This window comes from Hemibagrus wyckioides, linkage group LG04 (assembly GCF_019097595.1).
Source record: "Hemibagrus wyckioides isolate EC202008001 linkage group LG04, SWU_Hwy_1.0, whole genome shotgun sequence".
Classification (NCBI taxonomy): domain Eukaryota; kingdom Metazoa; phylum Chordata; class Actinopteri; order Siluriformes; family Bagridae; genus Hemibagrus; species Hemibagrus wyckioides.
In genome coordinates, this window is record NC_080713.1 from 13798699 (window position 1) to 13822446 (window position 23748).

At 38.3% G+C, this 23748-nt stretch overlaps 1 protein-coding gene across 1 annotated transcript in view; it reads left to right on the forward strand.

Moving 5' to 3' along the window:
- The window catches only part of rasgrf1 (Ras protein specific guanine nucleotide releasing factor 1), a 163379-nt gene that overhangs the window by 7277 nt on the left and 132354 nt on the right, over positions 1-23748 (forward strand). Inside the window, exons 2-3 of the mRNA XM_058387477.1 lie at positions 21687-21793; positions 22322-22469. Coding sequence (XP_058243460.1) covers positions 21687-21793; positions 22322-22469 — 255 coding nt within the window. The remainder of the gene's footprint in view (positions 1-21686; positions 21794-22321; positions 22470-23748) is intronic.

Sequence of the window (23748 nt, forward strand, 5' to 3'; positions counted from 1 at the left end):
GCATGGAATTGCACTAATATGTCATTTTGACACTTGCCCAGATGCACTGCTTTATTGGAAGTGAAAGAGTGTGTAGATGGGTAGGTTTTGCATTGACACGGGAAACATGAAACATCTGAGACATCAGATGTCTGAGATGTCAGGAATTGGTTGAGGATGCAAGTGCAGGAACAGTGTTTTTATGTTAAGGCAAATGGTCAAAAAAGGAGGTGGATCAGTGATGGTTTGGGTTGCAATATCATGGCATTTCCTAGGTCCACTACTTGTGCTAGATGGGCGTGTCAATGCCAAGGACAACCAAACCATTCTGGAGGACTATACTGGAGGAATATACTGTGCACCTACTGGTTCAAACATTGTATACTGAACCTGATGCAGTGTATCAGGACAATAATGCATCAATACACAAAGTAGGTTGAATGTGAAATTTGAATTTGAGGTTTTGTGACCGAGTGGTTTGATGAATGTGACCAGGGGCGTTTCTAGGATTTGAATCAGTGGCTGAGCCCAAAACATCAGGGGCTAATTAGGGAGAGAGGGTAAGCAAGAATAACACATTTTGTAAGGGCATTGTTATGTAATATTGTTTAATAGTAAACACAAATTAACACATAGTATGCAACTTTTGAAAAATTTAATTCAGTCCAGTTTTTCTGACTCCTCCCATCATTTCAGAGTCTTGCTACTTAAAAAAGGAGTTCATTAAATTCTTTCCATTTTCTCTCTCACACAGGTATGCCATGTGATCTTTTACAGCTTGTGTATAAAGCAGTGCTGTGTAGATCCTTTATTATTATTATTATTATTATTATTATTAATATTATTTTACAATAATCTATATTTTACTTGCACCTCTTATTTCATTCCTCATTTATGTTGGTACTACTGTATGTATATTTTTATTTATTTATTTATTTATTTTTTTTTTTAAAACAGCCTCTCTTCTCTTATTGTTCTCTCATTCTCTCATGTCTTGCTGCTTGTATCTTGTCTACTTCATGCTCTTGGTGACCTTTCTATCGTATTTCTTTGAGGGTGGAATCATCAGAGAGTATCTACGAGACTTGACTTGAGCAAAACGGTCAATTACCATACTAGTATTTATAATGCTGAGAATTCCTTTTTCAACTGACAGAACAGCCAAATGATTGAGTCTGTTCATGCCCATAGTTCACCTAAGCCATGTATGTATTTTAACTTGCTGCATTAGTTGAAAAATAGAAAGTCATGATGTTCAGACTGTAATGTCCTAGCGCTTTAACAGTTTATATTTTATTTAGATCTATGTTTTGGCTTATTTAATTTAAGGCTTTTGTACATTTTCGGTATGGAATAATATTCAAAAGGGTTCTATATGTCAGGGGTTTTCAGAATCAAAGACAGTGGGCCTCCTTTTTGACACAACATACGTTTGTTAGCCTACTTTTATCAGCTGTGTTAACATTAAAAATTAAAAGTTAGGCTATTATCTAAATAATAGGATTGTTGTGTTTTCTGACCGTTTTTTAAATTAACTGTCACGCTCAAAGGTGAGATTTACGTGAGCTGTGAGATATTTACGTGGTGTGTGTGTATAAAGGTGTGTTCGACATAAAGCGGTGCTGTGCAGACCAATAGGTGTATGACATTAAAGTATCACGAGTGGTTCTAGAGCATATTCGAGCGCACACTTTCACGATATTTTGGTGTCGTACCGTGACTGGTCTGCGCAGCGCTGCTGCAAGTCAAACACACCTTGTGTGTGTGTGTGCGCGCGTGCGTGTGTGCGGAGAGAGAGAGGTCAGTCAAGCTCAAGCCCCGAATGATTACATGACATGACAGTGAATTTGTACATCTAAGAGCGAATCAGGAAATGGTTTCTTTCAACAGCGTCACATAGTGACCTGGCCACTGTTCTGCCAGAGCAATGGCTCAAAATCCTTCTGGCAACTGTGCAGGAGTTGTATCTGTCATCCCAAAGACGATTTGATACTGTAAGGGAGGCAAAAGGTGGCCCGACGGAATACTAATAAATTATTGTGGTCTAATACAGTTTCAAACGGTTTCAGTTTCATTGTCCAACCCCTGTATTTCTCAAATACATGTCCTTATTACCATGTATTAGGAAGTTGACCGAGTCCAGGTGCATGTAATCATTAGTCTGGTGAATGTAAATGTCAGTGAGTCTGGATGTTGTAGTTCCTAGAGGCCATGTTTGTAGTCTTCACTGGATTCTGAGATGTAAATTTGAACACCTATTCTGGTGTTGGCAGGGCAGGTGGTGTGATAATCAGAGACATTAAGTATTAGAATATGATACTACTGTACTACACTATTGTAGTTCAAATACTAATTATGAACTGCACTTATTTGTTTAAAACATAGCAGATAAAAAATAGTTATTTACTTGTCAGTGAATAGGGCTGTCACTAATCTGCATCTGAATCCCAGAAAATGGGGCTAAGGGCAAATTCTCCTCTATGTAAATGTTGCCATAACATTTAAACTTAAGTTGGCAATAATTTGTTAATAGAAGAACACACTTAGTGAGATCATTTAATAGAAATGGAACACTGTTATGTTACTGGACTGTTTTTGTAATAACTGCATATGCCAATGTCAAATTTGACAGTTGACATACTACTGACTAAAAAATGCAGCTTGTGTTCGTGACTGTTGATAACATTTTAACATATTAGCACATAATCCTTTTTTTAATACATTATAATATTATTTTGTAAAATAACTGAATGAAACAAAAGCAGAGATTTATAAATATTTTAAATTCTGCCTACATCTTGGGATCCTCTGTGATTTTGGAGGGTGAGAGGTAGTCTCAAACAAGGAATCAGGCTAGATGGAGCCAGATTTGCCCTGGCCCAAGTTCCTCCCACCAGAATATAAACAGACCTTCAAACCTATATGACCATCCAGGCAGGAATCAAACCCCCAGGTATTGGGTCTTTCAATTTGTGCATGGCTGATGAATATGCAAGCTTATCCAGAGCTGATCAGGCTGAAACAGTTGAGAGAATTGTGTGTCCTAAAAATATTGGGGAGAAAAACTGAAACTACTTTACAAAGGTAAGCAAAGTTTAGGAGAGGACTCTCTTGAGTGCCTGCTGTGGAAGGTTCATTGCAGGGCATGAGAGGCATTGCAAAACTCAGTGCTATGTTTGCTTTGCTTCATGGACAGAAGCTACCCTCTGGTTTTTGTGTACATTTTCTTACCCTCAGGTGAGTGGTCTAAAACAGGGGTCCCCAACCACTGGGCCAGGGACTGGTACTGGGCCGTGAATCATTTGGTACAAAGAAACAATAAATTTATAATTATTTAAATATATACCTTAATATTATATGTATTTTATTTTAAAAAATTGTGCACTTCTGCCCGCGCCTCACTCCCACACTTGATGCAGTCGCGGGTTTTTCCATACATCAGTAATGCACTGCATCACTGTTCACACTGCAAATCGGAGGTAATATTATAGTTTAATAGAGTTTATAGGTTTTTATCAGAAAAAATTTCTTAAATATAGTTATTTATCAGAATAACATTTATATCAGAAACATTTGCTTGACACTCGAGAGCTCCTCCTATCAGTCACAAACCCCTCACCCCGGGTCGTGGAAAAATTGTCCGGTGTCTAACCGGTCCATCATACAAAAAAGAGTGGGAAACCCTGATCTAAAACATACAGAAAGAAGTAGATGGAGCAGTCATAAAATGTAATATTTGCCTGTTGCCAGTCAAGAATACCTGTTGCATCCAATCTGACAAAAAAAGTATACTGGCTAAGACAGCTACAGATGCAAGTAAAAAGCATTATTGCAAAAACTGTAAGACAAATGCAAAATGTTAGGCAATGTCAGGGTCCAAAAGAGGCCAAAGAATTGGGAAATAAAAACTGAAAAAAACATGACTAAAAGCAAAATGCAAACGAGAATCCCATTTGGTGGCAAACCACCCAAATTATAGGTAAGTTTAAAAGTATTAGAACAGGTAGTCTTAAAGTAAATAAAACTTACTATTTGTAAAAATATCCTTTGCTTGCTGTATCTGTGTTAAACGGGAGACCCACTGTCATCACCAAACTGTTTTGCTCTGCATCTTTTTATGATGGGTTATCAGGCTTGTACTGCACCTTCATTTGGTTGTTGTTTGTTTTGCAGGGTTTCTCCTTTCAGTCTTCTCTTCAGAAGTTGAAAGCCATGCTCAGTTGGCTTAAGGTCTGGTGACTGACTGGACCAGAATAATTTTCATTCATTTTGGATCTGTCTTGCTGCATGATGAAGTATCTCTCATAGATTCATCAATTTCTCCATATTAGCAGTCAGACTGAATATAGATATATTCTGTATTCATTTTTCTAACAATGCAATCCAAACAATGCAATAAAAGGGGATGGTTCTACTACCTCTCCAAATACCCAAGAAAAGGTTTCAAAAATATTAGTCCAGAACATATAATGCCTTGGACAAAACATGTGCAGGAGAGTGGCAGGAGCCTGTTTACATACATCACATCTGACCTTAGACCAGTGCAGACAATGAACAATGTCTAAGGGTGTTGAATCATACATGCTGTGTAGTTCATAAATCCTGCTTATAATCCTGCTGATTTACATTCAAAAAATGACTCTGATAAAGAAAAGGGAGGGCATGATGGAAAGTTATCAGAATGCAATGCTACAAAGTTCTGGAGCTGCAATTACCTATAGAAGTGTGATTTGGGTTTGTCATATCTGTACCAGCTGTTCGAAGGAGGCAAACATTCTATCAATATATAGATCAGACAGTGAGACCACACCCTTTCTAGCCCAGGCCTCAAAAGCCTAATCCAAGATTGATAGGACAAACCTGTAATTGTTTGTGATTGGTGCAGCCTGTAATAAATCTTTAAGGGAAAGCGACCATCTAATCTGGTTCCAGATTTTATTTGAATGTTTAACAACTGGATTAGAAGTTAATCTAGAGATGGGCTGTAAGAATGGTAGTCAAGAACTCAATAATTCAATTAAATTCAATTAAGTTTATTTGTATAGTGCCTTTTACAGCGGACATTGTCTCAAAGCAGCTTTGCAAAAGAAGAGAAATAGAGAAAGAATAAGAAAAATATTAAATTAAATTATTATTTATTATTACCTAATGAGCAAGCCTGCTGCGACAGTGGCAAGGAAAAACTCCCTATGGTGATATGAGGAAGAAACTTTGAGAGGAACCAGGTTTAGAAGGGAACTCATCCTCATTTGGGTGACACTGAATAGTAAATAATGTAACTATAACTAAATAATGTCCTTTCTGCAACAGCAATCAAGGGCCCATGAGGAACTATTAGGTCACTGTAGTTTCTGAGTTCATTATAGGCACTAATTTCTTGCTTTCACAAGCTGACAGATGGCAGATCTGTGACAGTGTGAAAGTCCCCAAGTGGCTCTGTCCACATCTTCTGGGTCACAGGCTGTCCCCACAGATCCATCCACAGCATCAGTGAGCACCACTAAGCGATGAGACTCCGACCAGGGGTAGAGGCAGTGGTCACACAGGAAATTCAGAACACTGGGAGCTCGGGAGTGGGATGTATAGCTTGACAGAAAAAGACAGAGAGAGAGAAAAATATTAAGTATGCTTGTGATCATGTGATGTTTAAAGACAATGTAGTTTATGTGTAAAGTGTAAGCAGGGACTCCGGCAAGACTAGCTATGATGGCATAACTAAAAGGGAAAGCCAAAAGGTGACAGACATGAAGGCTTCCCGGGACATAAAGCGTCCAACCACTTCCGTCAGCAAACCTGAACGACTTGTGAGGTAAGGTGACAGCATCCAAATATCCTACTACACCAAACACTCTATGCCCATGAACCCTCCAGATCTGCTCCCTTACTTAAGAAAAACTTGAGAAACTTTCTTACTTAAGAAAGCTTGACTAAACAAATGTCTTCAGCCTAGACTTAAACATTGAGAGTGTGTCTGAATCCCGAACACTAATTGGAAGGCTGTTCCATAACTGTAGGGCTTTGAAAGAAAAAGCTCTGCACCCTGCTGTAGTCTTTGCTACATGAGGAAATACCAAATAACCTGCACCCTTTGATCAGTGTAGGCATGGCAGATCCTAAATAACCAAAAGATTGTTCAGGAACTGTGGTGCGAGACCATTTAGTGCTTTATAGGTCAGTAATAGTATTTTAAAATCAATGCGAAATTTGACTGGGAGCCAATGTAGTGTGGCTAAGATAGGAGTGATGTGTTCATATCTTCTGGTTCTAGTTAGCTCCTGCGCTCTGGACTAACTGGAGCTTGTTTATGCTTCTACTGGAACATCCAGACAGTAAGGCATTACAATAATCCAACCTAGAGGTAACAGAAGCATGAACTAGTTTTTCTGCATCATGAAGTGACACCATATTTCTTATCTTAGCAATATTTCTGACATGAAAGATGGCTACCCTAGTGATATTATCAGCATGAGCTTTAAATGAAAGACCAGAGTCAATAATCACACCAAGATACACTATATTGCCAAAAGTATTCGCTCACCCATCCAAATAATCAGAATCAGGTGTTCCAATCACTTCCATGGCCACAGGTATATAAAATCAAGCACCTAGGCATGCAGACTGTTTTTACAAACATTTGTGAAAGAATGGGTCGCTCTCAGGAGCTCAGTGAATTCCAGCGTGGAACTGTGATAGGATGCCACCTGTACAACAAATCCAGTCGTGAAATTTCCTCGCTCCTAAATATTCCACAGTCAACTGTCAGCTGTATTATAAGAACGTGGAAGTGTTTGGGAACGACAGCAACTCAGCCACGAAGTGGTAGGCCACGTAAACTGACGGAGCGGGGTCAGCGGATGCTGAGGTGTATAGTGCGAAGAGGTCGCCAACTTTCTGCAGAGTCAATCGCTACAGACCTCCAAACTTCATGTGGCCTTCAGATTAGCTCAAGAACAGTGCGCAGAGAGCTTCATGGAATGGGTTTCCATGGCCGAGCAGCTGCATCCAAGCCATACATCACCAAGTGCAATGCAAAGCGTCGGATGCAGTGGTGTAAAGCACGCCGCCACTGGACTCTAGAGCAGTGGAGACGCGTTCTCTGGAGTGACGAATCGCGCTTCTCCATCTGGCAATCTGATGGACGAGTCTGGGTTTGGCGGTTGCCAGGAGAACGGTACTTGTCTGACTGCATTGTGCCAAGTGTAAAGTTTGGTGGAGGGGGGATTATGGTGTGGGGTTGTTTTTCAGGAGCTGGGCTTGGCCCCTTAGTTCCAGTGAAAGGAACTCTGAATGCTTCAGCATACCAAGACATTTTGGACAATTCCATGCTCCCAACTTTGTGGGAACAGTTTGGAGCTGGCCCCTTCCTCTTCCAACATGACTGTGCACCAGTGCACAAAGCAAGGTCCATAAAGACATGGATGACCGAGTCTGGTGTGGATGAACTTGACTGGCCTGCACAGAGTCCTGACCTCAACCCGATAGAACACCTTTGGGATGAATTAGAGCGGAGACTGAGAGCCAGGCCTTCTCGTCCAACATCAGTGTGTGACCTCACAAATGCGCTTCTGGAAGAATGGTCAAAAATTCCCATAAACACACTCCTAAACCTTGTGGACAGCCTTCCCAGAAGAGTTGAAGCTGTTATAGCTGCAAAGGGTGGACCGACGTCATATTGAACCCTATGGATTAGGAATGGGATGTCACTTAAGTTCATATGCGAGTCAAGGCAGGTGAGCGAATACTTTTGGCAATATAGTGTATTTTACTGCTGGACAAGATGAAACAGATAGACCATCCACAGTTACTCCGTAATCAGAAAGCTTACTTCAAGCTGCATGTGGTCCTGGTACAAGCACCTCTGTCTTGTCAGAGTTACGAGTTAAATAAATGAAGGCTGCTAGAGAGATGGACCCAACTGAAGCCCCCTTCAGAGTTGACCATACAAGGGCAGTGGCGTCATTATTTATCCAGTATAGCAATGCTCATTATGTTGGCAGCCCAATAATAATACATTATATTTGGTTCATGTTTACTTCTTTTAATTCTTGTTGGGGGTTTTTTGTTCCAAATAAAGGCAGATATCTGATCATTTAGTTTGAAGAAAGATTTTTTAAAAAAAAAGGAAGACACTGAAAAATGTGTGTAACCCAAATCCCAAGGTACTTGAATTTCTTAGGGCTAATTTTAAAAGGAACTGAGCCTGAAGACAACAGACTAACCCCATCACCAACAAACACTATTTCACTTTTCTGAATATTAACTTTAAAGCCAGATATTAAGCCAAATTCTGTAAGTAGATTCATCAATTTGGGGAGGCTTGAGAGGGGATGTGACAAGTATAGCAACACGTCATCCACATACAGCAAAACTTTATGTTCCAGTCCTGCCCGTTTAATACCCTTGATGTCAGATTGTCTCAAAGCTAGAGCAAGTGGTTCCATTGCAACTACAAATAAAAGTGGAGACAAAGGACATCCCTGTCTCATGCCGCGTTGAAGCTCGAAGTAAGTGGATATATTATTGTTAGTGCATACCGCAGCCAACATAGGCATATATAGAAGTCTGATCCAAAATATAAACTTATGGCCAAAACCAAACCTCCCCAATGTCAAAGAGATAGCCTCACTCCACCCGGTAAAATGCCTTTTCAGCATCTAGTGACAGCACTACCTCTAGCGCACCGGGCGAAGAGGGGCATAAAAGATATTCAGAAGTTGTCTGATGTTAGAGAAAAAATAACGACTACTAATATAACCTGTTTAGGAGGGTTTTTATCTTGTTTGGGGATTAAAGAGAGAATGGTGCATGGTTGGTGGAAAGGATTTCAATGAAAGCGATTCTTTAAAGACTAATAACAATGAAGGAGGGTGCTAATCTGAGAACTGCTTAAAGAAATCTGTTGGGAAACTGTCCGACCCCGGTGATTTGCTACTTTGCTTATATTCTCTCTTCAACCGTGAAGTGTTCCACCAATTCTGTAGTCAACTCTGTCTAAGGAAGGGACAGGGTGAGAGTAACCCTGCGCATCATTAATCGCAGGAATGGTCTGATTGGCAGCTGATGGGCAAGTATTCGCCCAGGCTTTTCCGTGTGTACATAACACACATGCCATGATTTATAAGTGAGATACACAGCCAGCCGTGTTGATAGGAGATCGAACTCGGTCTGCAATAATATACACTTGTACATAATATCCACAGAGGGCATATAACTATTTAGCCTGTCTAGCTTCAGTATTTCATCTGTCAGCTCTTTAAGGCATGCTGTGTTGTTTTTATTTTTATTTGTGCAATATGAGATTATCTGGCCCTGTAAGTATGCCTTTAGTGACTATATATAATTCAGGATGACGTCCCTGGTGTTTGGTTAGTCTAAAGGAATGATGTAATCTTGGAGGTCTCCAGGTGCAATAACTGGACTGTGTATTAGGGATATGCATTTTCATGATTAGGGGACTATGATCTGAAATACTATAGTTCCGTAATCACTCTTGGTAACAAGGGGAAGAAGTATTTTATCTAGGAAAATACGGGAGTAGGTCTTATAGACAGGGGAGAAGAAAGAGTATTCTCTAGACGTAGGATTGTGATACCGCCATATGTCATAGGATTTAAGAAAGAGTTTAATCAAACGTGCTGATTTAGACAGTGAAGCCTAACAATGTCCTAATCGGTCTGCCTATATGTTAGTATGGCTGCCCCTCCAGCCTTCGAATAGAAATTGGAGTGATATATCTGTCCTGCCCAACTCTGTCTAAGCCGAAAATGATCAGTTGAATGTACAGTCATGTGAAAAAATTAGGACACCCTATGAAAGCCTGTGTGTTTTTAACATATTTGGACATACAGATATTTAATATAAATTTTAACAATACTGAGAGATTCAAGTAATATAACTAAACAATTAAAACTGAAGAAAAGACTTAAAAAAAATTCTGTAAAATGTACTTTTAAAAAACCCCAAAAAAAACAATTTTATGGTGAGGAATAAATTAAGACATCCTGACATTTATTCCCAAATTCCTTTTTAAGTTTCACTGGATGGTTGATTTGACATTCCAACTCATGAAGTTCACTGAGCAGCCCTCCTTCCCTATGGAAATATTGGTATCAGTTATGTTAAGGGGAAATAGTTGTATATATGAAACCTATGAAAGCCACAACATAACAACAAATGAAAATCAAAGCAGACATCTGTCAGAATAAGTCTGGTAGATAAACAAAACTGATAAGCCCCCCTTTAGCACCTACAAGAACAAGGTGAGCACAGTACCCCTCCAAAACTAATCCACACATTAAATGTTTGTGTTTTGGAACTCTACAGTGCAAACAGCTCAGACTCCAGCCAAACCCTCCATGTTAAGGTAACTCAAACAGCACATTTTGCTATTATCTCATAAACTCTGCTGCATAAGACAATATCAGTAATAATAATTTAAAAAAAAACATCAGAAAAATACAATCAATACCCTGACGATTATGCAACAGCTTCCAAACCTCCGTGAATGCAGCCCTGGCCTTGGCGACGCTTGCAGTATAGTCCGGAAAGATGGCAATTGATTCCCCGTTAAGTCTCAGTGGAGCACAACTGCATGCATGTCTCAGCACCTCGATACAATCTTGTTAATAGTGAAGTTTAGCCATGATGGTGTGTGGTTTCCTTGGTGACAAGCTTCTGTGCAAGTACATCTTTTTCCAGCTGTAGAGATTCTCTCAGCAGCCTCAAAACTGACACAGTAGAACTTGATCCAACCATCTCAGGTACCACAGTATCCTTATGTTACACCTTCTCATCCTTCCTTCCATGTCTTTGCATTTTCCTCTCAGCATAGTCATCTCTGCTTTCAAATCAGTTACCACAGACTGTAAAGTTGTCACCTAGCTTGACAATGTTGATAGCCCGCCTTCCACCACCTAGATTGTACCCTTCATTTGGTCTATCTCCAAGTGAATCGCCACCTTATTATTTATTATTTCAATTTTAACCACTTGAATTTCATTTTTAAGGGAACTGAAATCATTGGCAAGTGCCACTTTTCAGTTCAGATTTAATCACCTCCGAGATGTCTGCTTTTAGCGAGCAAAGAATCTCGGATTTCAAGGCTACTGTGCCCATTGTCTTTGGGCTGTGCAGCGGGGATGGGGTCGCTCGTGATCAGGTGATGTTGGAACTAGAAACTGAGGCGGCATTGGGCCTAGTACTAGATGATGCATCGTATTTATATTTGCATAGTTTTTCCACCATTGTCCCTCATATCAACTATTTTCTTATCTCAGAAACACAGAAAGCAAATTTCACACAGTGTTTTGTAATGCAGGCACTTATTTACTTCTATTAAACAGGAGTTTGGTGAGAGCTTGAGCTAGACACATCTTACTCAAATCAAATTTTTTATTTAGTCAATCTAACAGGGCATACTTAGCAACAAGAAGTACTTGTCAGTCACATATTCTAATTGCTGACCACTGGGTTGGGTTCAAACAAAAGGTGCCATTTTCTACATTTAACACTTCTAGATGTAAATATCAGAAATCCAAGATATATTGACTAATATTTTACTCTCAAAAACAAATGTTCATCTTTTTTGAAAACATGTTTAGAGCTGAGCCTGTTCTCAGTCTGGTAATTCAGAAATATCCATCAATATTAAATGCAAGTTTTAATTTTTGAGTAAAGTAGTGCTACTACCAGCTTACTAATGATTGAGGGAATAAGAATGTTGGAGAATGTAAATAGAAAATTTTGTTGCAAATTTAGACAAAGGCAGTCTTTGGTATATCAGCCTTCCATTGAAAGCACTGTCCCTCCTGACTAATCTGCCTTGCCCTTGAAGTTGCTGTAAAACTACATTTAAAAAGGCATTACTGACATACATGCACAGTCTGACAGCCTATAGAAAGTTTTCAACAGTTTGAATATAATGAGCAGGCTGATAAACAGTGAAATATGCAAATGCTGTTGTAACATATCAGCATTCTTGGAAATTAGGGTTGAAAATTAGGAATCATACAGTTCTCTTGCATTAAGGTCAGAAAATTGCTGCTCTATTCATATGACTAACAATGAATGTTTCTTTAAAAAGCAAATGAGAATGAAGACACCTAAAATAACAGGAATTTGTGGCATTCACTTAATGGCCTATGGAGAAGGTAGAAAAACTACAAAACAAATGCATGCAACATAACACTGGGTTTCTGTTGGCTGGCAAATACCAGTATTTGACCTGTTCAAGTCAAGAAGCTTTTATTTTCATTTTAACCATATACACTACCAGTCAAAAGTTTGGACACACCTTCTAATTCCATGGTCTTTCCTGATGTTTATTTCTTTCTGCATTGTTAAACAATGCTGAAAGTGGCCGAAATACACAATAATGTCCTTTGAACAGTTGATATTGAGATATGTCTGCTACTGATGCTCTGTAAAGCCTTCATAATGGCTCTAATCTGAGGTGCTGTTAATTGGTGATTTCTGAGGCTGGCAACTCTAAATGAACTTCTCCTCTGCAGCAGAGGTAAGTTTTGGTCTTGCTTTACTGGGATGGTCTTCATGTGAGCCAGTTTCATCATGGTGCTTGATGGGTTTTGCAAATTCACTTGACAATACTGTTCTTGCAAGAACTATTCCAGAACACCTGACCTTTGTGTCTAAAAATAACAACTGACTGTTTTTTGTTGTCATTACATATGGATTACTTAAGTCCATGTGTGTAATTTCATAGTTTTGAAATCTCCAGTATTGTTCTAGAATGTAGAAAATAAATCCCTAAACAAAAAACATTGAATTAAAAGGTGTGTCCAAACTTTTGACTGGTACTGTATATCTAACAGATTGCATAGTGAAGTGAAACAACATTTCTCCAGGACCATGGTGCTACATAAAACACCACAGAGCTGAGGACTAAGAAGTGAGTTAACCTGACCACATAAAGTGCATAGTGTGCAGTCTAATGCAAACAGTGTAAGACAAAAGACAGTGCAGACAGACAATCAATACAAAAAGCAACAGGACAGATACTTTTCACTATATGCCTTGTTTACCCCTTTCCAAACATAGCATGGTTCTGACCGTTAAGCTCTATTATGGTTTTGTAACTCCAAATTACAGAGTAGAAAGTTACAATTACTGTGGCAGAAGGTTTGAGGCATATCAAGGTGTTGTCAGGCATATTGCAATGGGCTTTTTTTTGTGGCATTGGTGCAGTAAATGCTTCTTCATGGCAGCTGGACCATACAGCTCATTTTTGTTTGAATATCATCTTATTGTGTTCCTTGAAAAAAATACATAATCTTTTTCTGAAACAGCTTGTAATTCAACTGAGGTTACCTGTCAGGTTTTTTGTTGTATCCCAAACAATTCTTTTGGCAGTTAACTTTTTTTTTGGTCTACCTGACCTTAGTATCAAGAGATCCCCGAATTTTCCGCTCTTAAAAAGTGATTGAACATTACTGACTGTCATTTTCAAAGCTTTGGCTAGAAATCGTATGACAGGGTACCAAGAGAAGAGCTGTGGTACTGTATGAGGAAATCAGGAGTTGCAGAGAAGTATGTCAGAGTGGTGCAGGACATGTATGAGATGACCAGGTGTGTTGTAGGTCAGACAGAGGAGTTCAAAGTGGAGGTGAGACTGCATCAGGAATTGGCTCGGAGCCCCTTCCTGTTTGCTATGGTGATGGACCAGTTGTCAGAGGAGGTCAGACAGGAGTTTCCTTGGACAATGATGTTTGTAGATGACATTGTGATCTGTAAAACCTGGAGAGAAGAGGAATGAAAGTCAGTCATAGTAAGACTGAGTACATGTGTGTGAATGAAAGGGAGGGAAGTGGAACAATAAGATTACAGGGTAAGGAAGGTACAGTAGTTTAAGTACATGGGGTCAACAGTCCAGGGTAATGGAGAGTGTGGGAAAGAGGTAAAGAAGCGAGTGCAGGCAGGTTGGAATGGGTGGAGAAAGGTGTTGGGAGTTCTGTGTGATAGAAAAATATCAGTGAGAATTAAGGGGAAGGTGTACAAGACAGTGGTGAGACCAGCCATGCTGTATGGTTTAGAGAGTGTCACTGAGGAAGGGACAGGAGTCAGAGCTGGAGGTAGCAGTGCTGAAGATGTTAAGGTTCTCTTTGGGAGTGACAAGGTTGTACAGGATTAGGAACGAGTACATTAGAGGGACAGCTCATGTTGGACGTTTGGGGGACAAAGTTAGGGAGGCCAGATTAAGATGGTTTGGACATGTTCAGAGGAGGGAGAGTGAGTATATTGGTAGGAGAATGTTGGACCTGGAGCTGCCAGGCAGAAGGCAAAGAGGAAGGCCAAAGAGGAGGTATATAGATGTAATAAATGAGGATGTGAAACTAGTGGATGCAAGTGTTGAGGATGCAGAAGATAGGGATAGGAGAGAGATGATTCACTGTGGTGACCCCTGAAGGGAAAAACCAAAAGAAGAAGATGATTTTCAAAGCTTTGGCTATCTTTTTATATCCATTTCCATCATTTATAAAGTTCCGCTACCTTGTTACACAAGTTTTTCTGCATCCCATGGTTCAGAATCTAGCCTGCTTGGTGCATTCACCTGAGAGCACTTTGAGTGATTTTTGTCAGCATTATGATTTAAAAAGGAGCCAAACAACAATGTAATATAATAAATGGCTTCATATGATCACTGTCTTTAAATAAAAGGATAGTGATCCTTTTTCTGCATGATCAGTCATATTTTGAAAAAATGAATCAAAAATCAAATTTTGAGCACATCTGTAAAATAGCGAAAGGATGCTTTTACACATATTGTAGTAGCATTGGTAGCATCGTTAAAGTGTGATGTACAAAAACAGCTAGTGCAAAGAACATAAACAGTTTGGCTTTCCTGAAGTCAACAGCTATCTCTCTTGTTTTGTCAATGTTCAGTGACATGATGTTGTCTATATGCCAGATTGTTAGCTGTTGCACCCCCTCTCTGTATGCTGGCTCATTGTTCTTGCTGATGAGACTCACCATGGTCATGTGATTGGCAAACTCCATGTGGTTTGAACTGTGCATTGCTGGGCCAACTGCTGCACAGTTATGTGTCAGCAGAGTAAACAGCAGGGGACTGAGCACACAGCCTTGAGGGGCCCCAGTGCTTAGTTTGGTACTGGAAATGCTGTTTCCAATCCAGACAGACTGAGTTCTTACAGTCAGGAAGTCCAGGGTCTTTGTGTCCTTTCTGTCCCAGTGTGTAAGAGCCAGATGAAGGGTCATGGCAATAGCATAGTGCAGGATTCTCCAACCTTTTTTGTACCATGGACCGGTTTGATACGGGACAATTTTTCCGTGTAAATCTGCTTGATGTAATTGTAAAGCTTATTTATTCTGATATAACTATATTTAAGACATTTTTTCCTGATAAAAACCTATACTCTCTATTAAACTATAATAACTAAAGTCATGCTTGCTGATGATATGTTCTATAACTCCTTCCTGAACTGCCCTCTGTCCTATATCTCGCTCTCTCATTGGCTATAGGTCATCGCCGAGGTATTTTTTAGTCAGAACTCCCTTCACACTGCACGATTTGCTGGCTTCCTCAGACACTCTCGCTTTCTCTCATTGGCGATTCTCTCAGATGGCATTTTTGGTAATACACACTGCCTGATTGTCACTCGCGTGCACAAGATCCGATTTGCTCGGTATTACTTATGTATGGAAAAACCCGCAGGAGTCAGCAGTGGGCAGAAGTGGCAATTTTTTATAAATAAAATGATAAGTTAACCAAATGGCGCGCGGACCAGTGGTTGGGGACCCCTGGCATGGTACACCAACTGCAAGGGGTCCATTGAAGGACACAGCAGGGTCTAGATATGCCTCATGATGAGCTTTTTGAATCACTTCATGACGATGGGTATATGTGCAACGGGACAATAGTCATTGAGGCAGGGCGCTATAGACTTTGGCACAGGGACAATGGTAGTGGTCTTTAGACATGAACAACAGCACTACTGAGGGAAATGTTGATGTTAGTGTAAAGATCTGCTAGCTGTTCTGCATGATCTGCAATTTCAGAACCTGTCAGACACAATGTTAACAATTTTTATACAATTTACTAGCATAAACAAAGTACATATGTAAAGACCATTTCTATACCCCATTTTATTCAATAATGCATTTCAATATAAATTAATAGATGATGAACTGGAGAAATTACTGTTCAAATGGCACGGACACAATTTCTATAGTTACACGTTTTGTGCTGTGTATGCACATTTTATTGAGTAGCATGGCAAAGTCTATGTAATATGACTAGGACACATTTTAAATTACATGAGGTAATGATTTGTGATGGCTCCAGTCTGTGGAAGAAGGACTATATTTTCTATGTTTAACTTGAATGTTAGCAGTAAATAGTGTGTTCTTCAGAGGGAACTATATATTGCCTCAATAGAAAATCTGAATTTATTGAAGACATTGGATTGTAATATTAGAGGGCAGTCCCAATCTTAACAACTCAAAAAATAAGAGAGTTCTTTCAAACTTAACTTTCTCTGTCTTTAATTGTTCTCCAATGTCCCCTCTAAAAATGATATTTTTTTCCCACCATTTGTTCTTAATGAATAAAATATTTTCTGGAAAAGATTAGATCTTTATTAAGCCTGGAGATTATTTTGAACCCGGTTCCCAAATGATTATACAACATAAGTTTCTCAGATTATGGACACAAGTGTAATCAACAGTTTATAATGGAAACAATTTGCTTGTTTTTAAGAACATGTTATTTCATATAAATGGCAGGGCATGCAGAGGAAAAAAGAAAAACTATGAGTGCACAGAGAAACATTAATATTAAAAGCAGTTCTTGCAAAGAAATAAATGTTTGTTTGTGTTGCTAACCAAATAATTGAAATAATCAAAATTCATGGACCAATAATAATAATAATGCTAGTTTCTGTTCAGTACCATACATCTCGATACCTTAACTTTTATCTTACTATGTGGATTAAAGTTTGAAAAATAAAGCGAATTAGAGCAGGAAGATTCCAAATTAATTGTCTTAGAACATTATACTGTATATACTCTATATATACTGTCTAGCCAAAACAGTCAGCACCTTGATTTAACTAATCATATAGGAAAGAGCCTTCCACTGGATCATTACTGCAGTGATTAATATGTTTCAGCTGGCAACAAGTTATTTAACCCTGACTGATGGAGTGAATAGTTTCTAATTTCTTAAACAACATGTTATATGTCCTGTGGTTGTGGAAAAAAAGAGCATTTCCACATGCAGAATGTGCTGTGAAGAGAAAGGGATTGGGACTAAGAAGCTGTGTAGCCTTAAGAAAACCAGTTATTGATGAGGCTAATCAGGCTAATCAGTTTGCTATAGAGCATAAAGACTGGACTCTGGAGCAATGGAAAAAGGTCATGTGGCCTGATGAGTGCCTGATGATAAGTGATGATTTACCTCTACCAGAGTGACAAGGGTTAAAAGAGATGCAAATGTTTTAATTTGTGACATGGTATTTTAGCTAGCCATTTGAAGCTGTTTTAGTTGGGTTGTTTGTCTTTGAGTTCTTAATTTTTAGCTAGAATTTCTATTATTTTACTCTGTCATTACAGCTGTAAATGTTAAAACAGATTTTTATCTTCTGAAACATTAAGAAATGTAATAAATTTTGGGAAGTCTTCAAGTTATTGTCTCCCCCCAAAATCCAAAAATTCTAATTATGGATTATGGGCCTATTTCAAAACTGTATTTTATTCAACTTATAATTGAACAATAGAAGCAATTTTTGAAAAAGAATTGGGACTTGTTTAAGATTTAGTCTGGTTTTAGAAAATAAGCTATTACTATCACTAATGCAATTGAAGTGACCAGTGATCTCATAGAAGCCATAGACAGTAAAAAAGTTTGTGGGGGTAATATTCCACTGTGCTGTAATGTAATGTGTGACAATAATAATCATCTTCTTCTTCTTCTTTACAGCAAACAGGAAAATGGTTACTACATATTGTTTGCCACAATACTTTAAATATCCTTTCTAGACACCCTAGAAGCACCGTAGTGTAAATATGAGTGCAGTATTGAGTAGTAGTAAAATATTTGTGCAAATTACCGCAAATGGACATAATGACACATAACACATAATGGACACATATATATATATATATATATTTATATAAAGAGAGAGAGAGCTCTGTATATGTAAAATTTGATCAGCCATAACATTATGACCACTGGCAGGTCGCGTGAATAACAATAATCATGGCACCGGTTAGTGGGTCAGATATATTAGGCAGCAAGTAAACAATTTGTCCTCAAAGTTGATGTGTTGGAAGCAGGAAAAATGGGCAAGCCTAAGGAATTGGGCGAGTTTGACAACGGGCCAAACTGTGATAGCTAGACAACTGGATCAGAGCATCTCCAAAGCAGCACCTCTTGTGGGGTGTTCCCGGTCTGCAGTGGTCAGTATATATCAAAAGTGTTCCAAGGAAGGAACAGTGGTGAACTGGTGACAGGTTCATGGGCTCACTGATTCATGTGGAGAGCAAAGGCTGTCCCATGTGGTCCAATCCAACAGACGAGCTACAGTTACTCAAATTGCTAAAAACATTAATGCTGGTTCTGATAGAAAGGTGTCAGAATACACAGTGCATCACAGTTTGTTGTGTATGGGGCTGCATAGCTGCAGACCAGTCAGGGTGCCCATGCTGATCCCTGTGCACTGCCAAAAGTGCCAACAATGGGCACGTGAACATTAGAACTGGACCACAGAGCAATGGAAGAAGGTAGCCTGGTCTGATGAATTACGTTTTCTTTTACATCAGGTGGAAGGCCACAACAACGAGTTTGAGATGTTGATTTGGCCTCCAAATTCCCCTAGATGATTGAGAATCCAATTGAGCATCAGTGGGATGTACTGGAAAAACAAGTCCGATCCATGGAAGACTTAAAGAATCTGCTGCTAACATCTTGGTGCCAGATAACACAGCACTCCTTCAGGAGTCCAGTAGAGTCCATGCTTTGACAGGTCAAGGTTGTTTTGGCAACAAAAGGGGACCAGCACAATATTAGACAGGTGGTCATAATGTTATGACTGATACATATATGTGATGATAATATAATCCTAGTTTATTTATTACATCAGTAACATACTGTAGGTGTAACGTGGCCAAAACAGAAGAATAGATAATATTCTTATGATAATATATAATCCAAAAATAATATTTTTTGCACTGAATGACCAATATAGTGGGAAAGAATGAATTTCCATTACTTGTTTTGGAAACTTTTTCCTTGTCGAAGCAGAGACCAGGAGACGTTGGGATATCTTTCAAGCAGAAGTTACTCTTTATTGAGACCTCACTGTGCGTTGCTGTAGTCATCCAAGTCTGACTATAGTTTCAGCACTGTAGAATTTATACTTTTCCAGGGGGAGGGATACATAGAGGTGGAGACAATCTAAACAAAGCATGCAACTGCAGTACAGGAATCAGCCCAGTAACGGAATTTCCCCAGCCCTGATCTCATCAGCATAACCGTGTCATTCAAATGCATAGGTGCTAATCCAGCCTGACAGTATCACCCAGACCTTCACATTATTATAGAGACAAAGGCACAGCCTGGCCTTGAGATTAGCATTCACATTTAACCTGGGACCCTGCCCGGTGGTCAGGAAGTACATACAGACAAAAGGTTAATGTCTCAGACACCTGGGCTGCCAGACTTGATCTTCTTAGAATGTCATCATCTTTACCTTAAAATGTTAAACCCAATGTACATAACTTTTTAGTTTATATACTATTACGTTGGAACCTAGATTTAACATTTTATAAATTTGTAATCCAACACTTGTCATAGCAAAGCAATGGTGAACTCCACTGTATACCAGAATACCAGAAACAAAAGTGAGGCATCTTTCCAGCAGCTTAAGCTGGGGAATAATTCAGACACACAACAGCACAGTGATCCCAGGTTCATCAGCAAATCAGAAACTTGAATGACTAAAAAAGAAGAAAAAAAACAATGTGTTGGAATAGCCAAGTCAAAGTCACAATCGACTCAGATACTGTTGCAAGATCTTAAGAGAGCTGTTAATACACAACTGTCCTTATACATTGATGATCTGAAGCAATGTTGTAAAGTGGACCAAAATGACATGAGAGATTGATCAACTACAGAAGTCGTTTACTTTAAGTTATTGTTGCTAAGGGTGGTTCTACATGTTGCTGAATTACGGATTTTACTTATTTGTTCTCACCTGGTTTCTGAATGTTGTTTTTTGTAGCATGTGTAATTTGGCAAGGACTACAGAATTGAAGTTTTGGCTAAACTAAAACTATTTAAGGAGGGTGTGCTTTCTTTTTCCCAATATTTTGTGCTTATATATAGCATGTATTAAAATAGAATTTAAAAAACCCCCAAAAAGAATCATTAAACTATTAACAATTAACCTATTTCTAAATTGAAAAAGGTAATTTTTCTCAGTACGAGTGGATCACTGATCACCTCACGTGTGTGTGGTGTCACATGCAAATATGAGGGAGATTAAAGTGAGAAGAGTTTTGAGGCTGTGCTAACAATGTTCTTTGTTTAAAAGAATGCTGATTTAAACAGTTTGCGATTTCAAATTACTCAGTGCTCTAGAACTTGGAAATAAATAATTGTGAACAATCTGTTACTGTGCAGATGTTCTGTTTTACTTTGAATCAGTTCATTGTGAGTGCAAGAATAATGCAACTTGAGTCAACGTGCAGTGTTTAATGCTGGTGGGTGGTGATGGAGCATCTTTTAGTTTATCTTCATATGCATTTTGTTGATGAAAGACAAAAACTATGTGCTACTGGGTAGCACTGGATGATTTAATGGGATGTGAGAAAAGCAGGCCTCCTCTTTTTAAATAAAGAAATAATAATATTCTGAGAACATCCTCATACCTCAAAACAGAAAAGAAATATCCAAGCAATGCAATAAATTATCAGAGGCTTAATACTTTTTGGAGGCATTGTATATTTCAATAACTACCTTTTTCATATCTTACTTAGTCTGTTTTGATCAGTACATAGTGTGATGCTTGTTGAGACCATTTTCACTTTATTACTGGAAAGGTTTTTGTCACGTGATGTTTAAATTCTTCTGGATCTAGTAAAGTGTAGCTCCAGCAAATATTTCAGTGGCTTGAACAGAGGAGATAATGTATATAACTGTAGATTAAATGAGTCATTGGTTCTAGTTTGCTAAACAAGAAATAGCCCTTCTTCTATACCCAATCGACTGTGGTTTGTACTAATCATATGCATGTTATGAAAATGATTTAGCTGGAAGCAGCCTCACAAAATAGTTAAGGATGTACAGAGGCCTTCATCAATTTGTCTTTTAATTTAGTCAACATAAAAAAATTGACTGACTTGGCAGTGAACTATGCTGACTACATTGACAGTGATAAAGAATTTCTACAGATAATGAGAGAGAGAAATAAATATAAAACAAAACAGAGGTTTCATTTTAAGTCGGTGGCACAACAACCTGACAAAATAACACATTACAACTTCAATCTGTTGTCTTATTTATAGTAGTAAATTGCCTTGAACACAATGTAAGGGTGAAACAAATATTTTTTTTTTTTTTTTTTTTAGTTTATTACCAGAAATTGTACACAAAACAATTAGTTCATACTTAAAATAATATGTAAAATAAAATACTTACTTACTGCTAAAACTTGCCTTTTTGTACATTTCAGTATTATTTCACAATCAGCTTCAACCATGAAAATCAAAAAGCTCTTGAGCTTCGGACTGAAGATGTGAAGGACTGCGATGAATGGGTAGCAGCAATATCGCATGCCAGGTAGGCTGATCCCACTGACACAATTCTTTGACTCTGCTCCGGTTAATCTGGGCTAACAAGTTTAGCTCTGATGAAACTAATCTAAATTTTTATGAAGGAAAAGGTTTGAGATTGATGATCTCTAATGTGACATTTTCATCAACTTTATTTGTTGATTCATGAGATTTGTGCCATGTTATTTCGTTTGATTGTAAAAATGTTATTGGTTTCTTTTCTCATAATTTGATTTGTAAATTTAAGTTTTAATTTTATTAATTTATTTTCAAAATTGTATGTGTTTAATAGTTATGATGTTTGCTGCTGGATTTAGTCTTAATTCACCTCAATGATTTTGTACAAATTGTATTTTTCTCCAATTGTCCACTTGCTGTGTAGTAATTGTTTCCATTCATGTAGAAGTGTGTAAAGAATGGAATTTCAATGACCTGTATATAATTCTTTGAAACACAGGACAAACTGTGTAGTGTTGTTATGATGGTCCAATAATATGATGTAGATTATACTATTTTATTGTGTTTGCACACTCAGCTACAGAAACCTGGCCACAGAGCATGAGACTTTGATGCAGAAGTATCTCCATCTGCTCCAAATCTTGGAGACTGAGAAAACAGTTGCTAAGCAACTTCGACAACAGATTGAGGATGGGGAGATTGAAATTGAACGTTTAAAATCAGAGGTAAGGTTCATTTGAAGTACAGCAACAGGTAATGGTCATGCAATGGTAAACGTCTTTGTACTGAAACACGATGAAAACTCTTTGAGTTGGACAGTATATGAGAACTCTCAAACTGCTTTTGGCACTGGGAAGGTGTTTTACAGTGGACTGGCATTTTATGCAGCACACCTGAATGATGGTGAGAATTTCTTTTAGAATGTGTGTTAATTACAATAATTATACCACATCATGATTGAACTCTCAAATCAGTAGGTGTTCTGATTTCTAAATTTTCTTTAGCAGCATTTGAATATCTACAACTGTAGCAAATGAGATTTATATTAATGCACTCACTATCATGCACAACTGTATAGAATGTGTTTGTATGATGTAGCATCATTTTCCTTTCACTGGAACTAAGGGATCTAGCCAAAACATGTTCCAGCATGACAGTGCCCCTGTGCAGGTTCATAAAGACATGGTTTGCTGAGTTTGGTGTGGAAAGCTTGAGTGGCCTGCATAAAGCCTTTACCTAAGTCACACTGTGAACATCTTTTGGATGAACTGAAATGTCAGCTGTGCCCCAGGCCTCCTCATCTAGCATCAGTGCCTGACCTCACTAATGCTCATGTTGCTAAATGGGCAATTTCCCATATCAAATTTGGAATGGGGTACATAAAAAGCTCTTATAGGTATGTTGGTGAGGTGTCCACAAACCTTAAGCCATATAGTGCAACAATTACAGCAGCTATATACAGTTGAGTCCAAAAAGTGTCCATATCTAGGATAAAGACATTTTTCACAAATACACACATTCCATGTTGCCATACATTTCTTGTGTCAATTATCAACTTTATTTCCATAGGATATGTTTAATATAATAACTAAGAGATATATTTCAACTTTTATTTACTATATCAGATTTTCAATGGGTCAGGAGTTATTTTATTGTAACAATAAAATCTCACAATACTTTACCTGAAAGGTATGCTAATTTCTTTAGACAGACCTGATGTAACTGAATCAGATTTTGTGGAACCCCTTGCTCAGATTTTTACAATTCATTCCACAAATTTTCTCTAGGAATGTTATTGGAATACATGGAATTACAACTGCAGAGGTTTGTTCAGGATCATTGCCCTGCTTTAACAAGTTGCCATCATGTTTTTACTTTCTGGCTGATTTGTATATTATGTTTTTATTTCCTTTGATCTGGCTTTTCATAGCCTTTAAAGCACTTTCTCCACTTTAATAAGTGCTGGCCTTTCTAAACAGTTGTTGTACAGGGTGAATAAGAAGG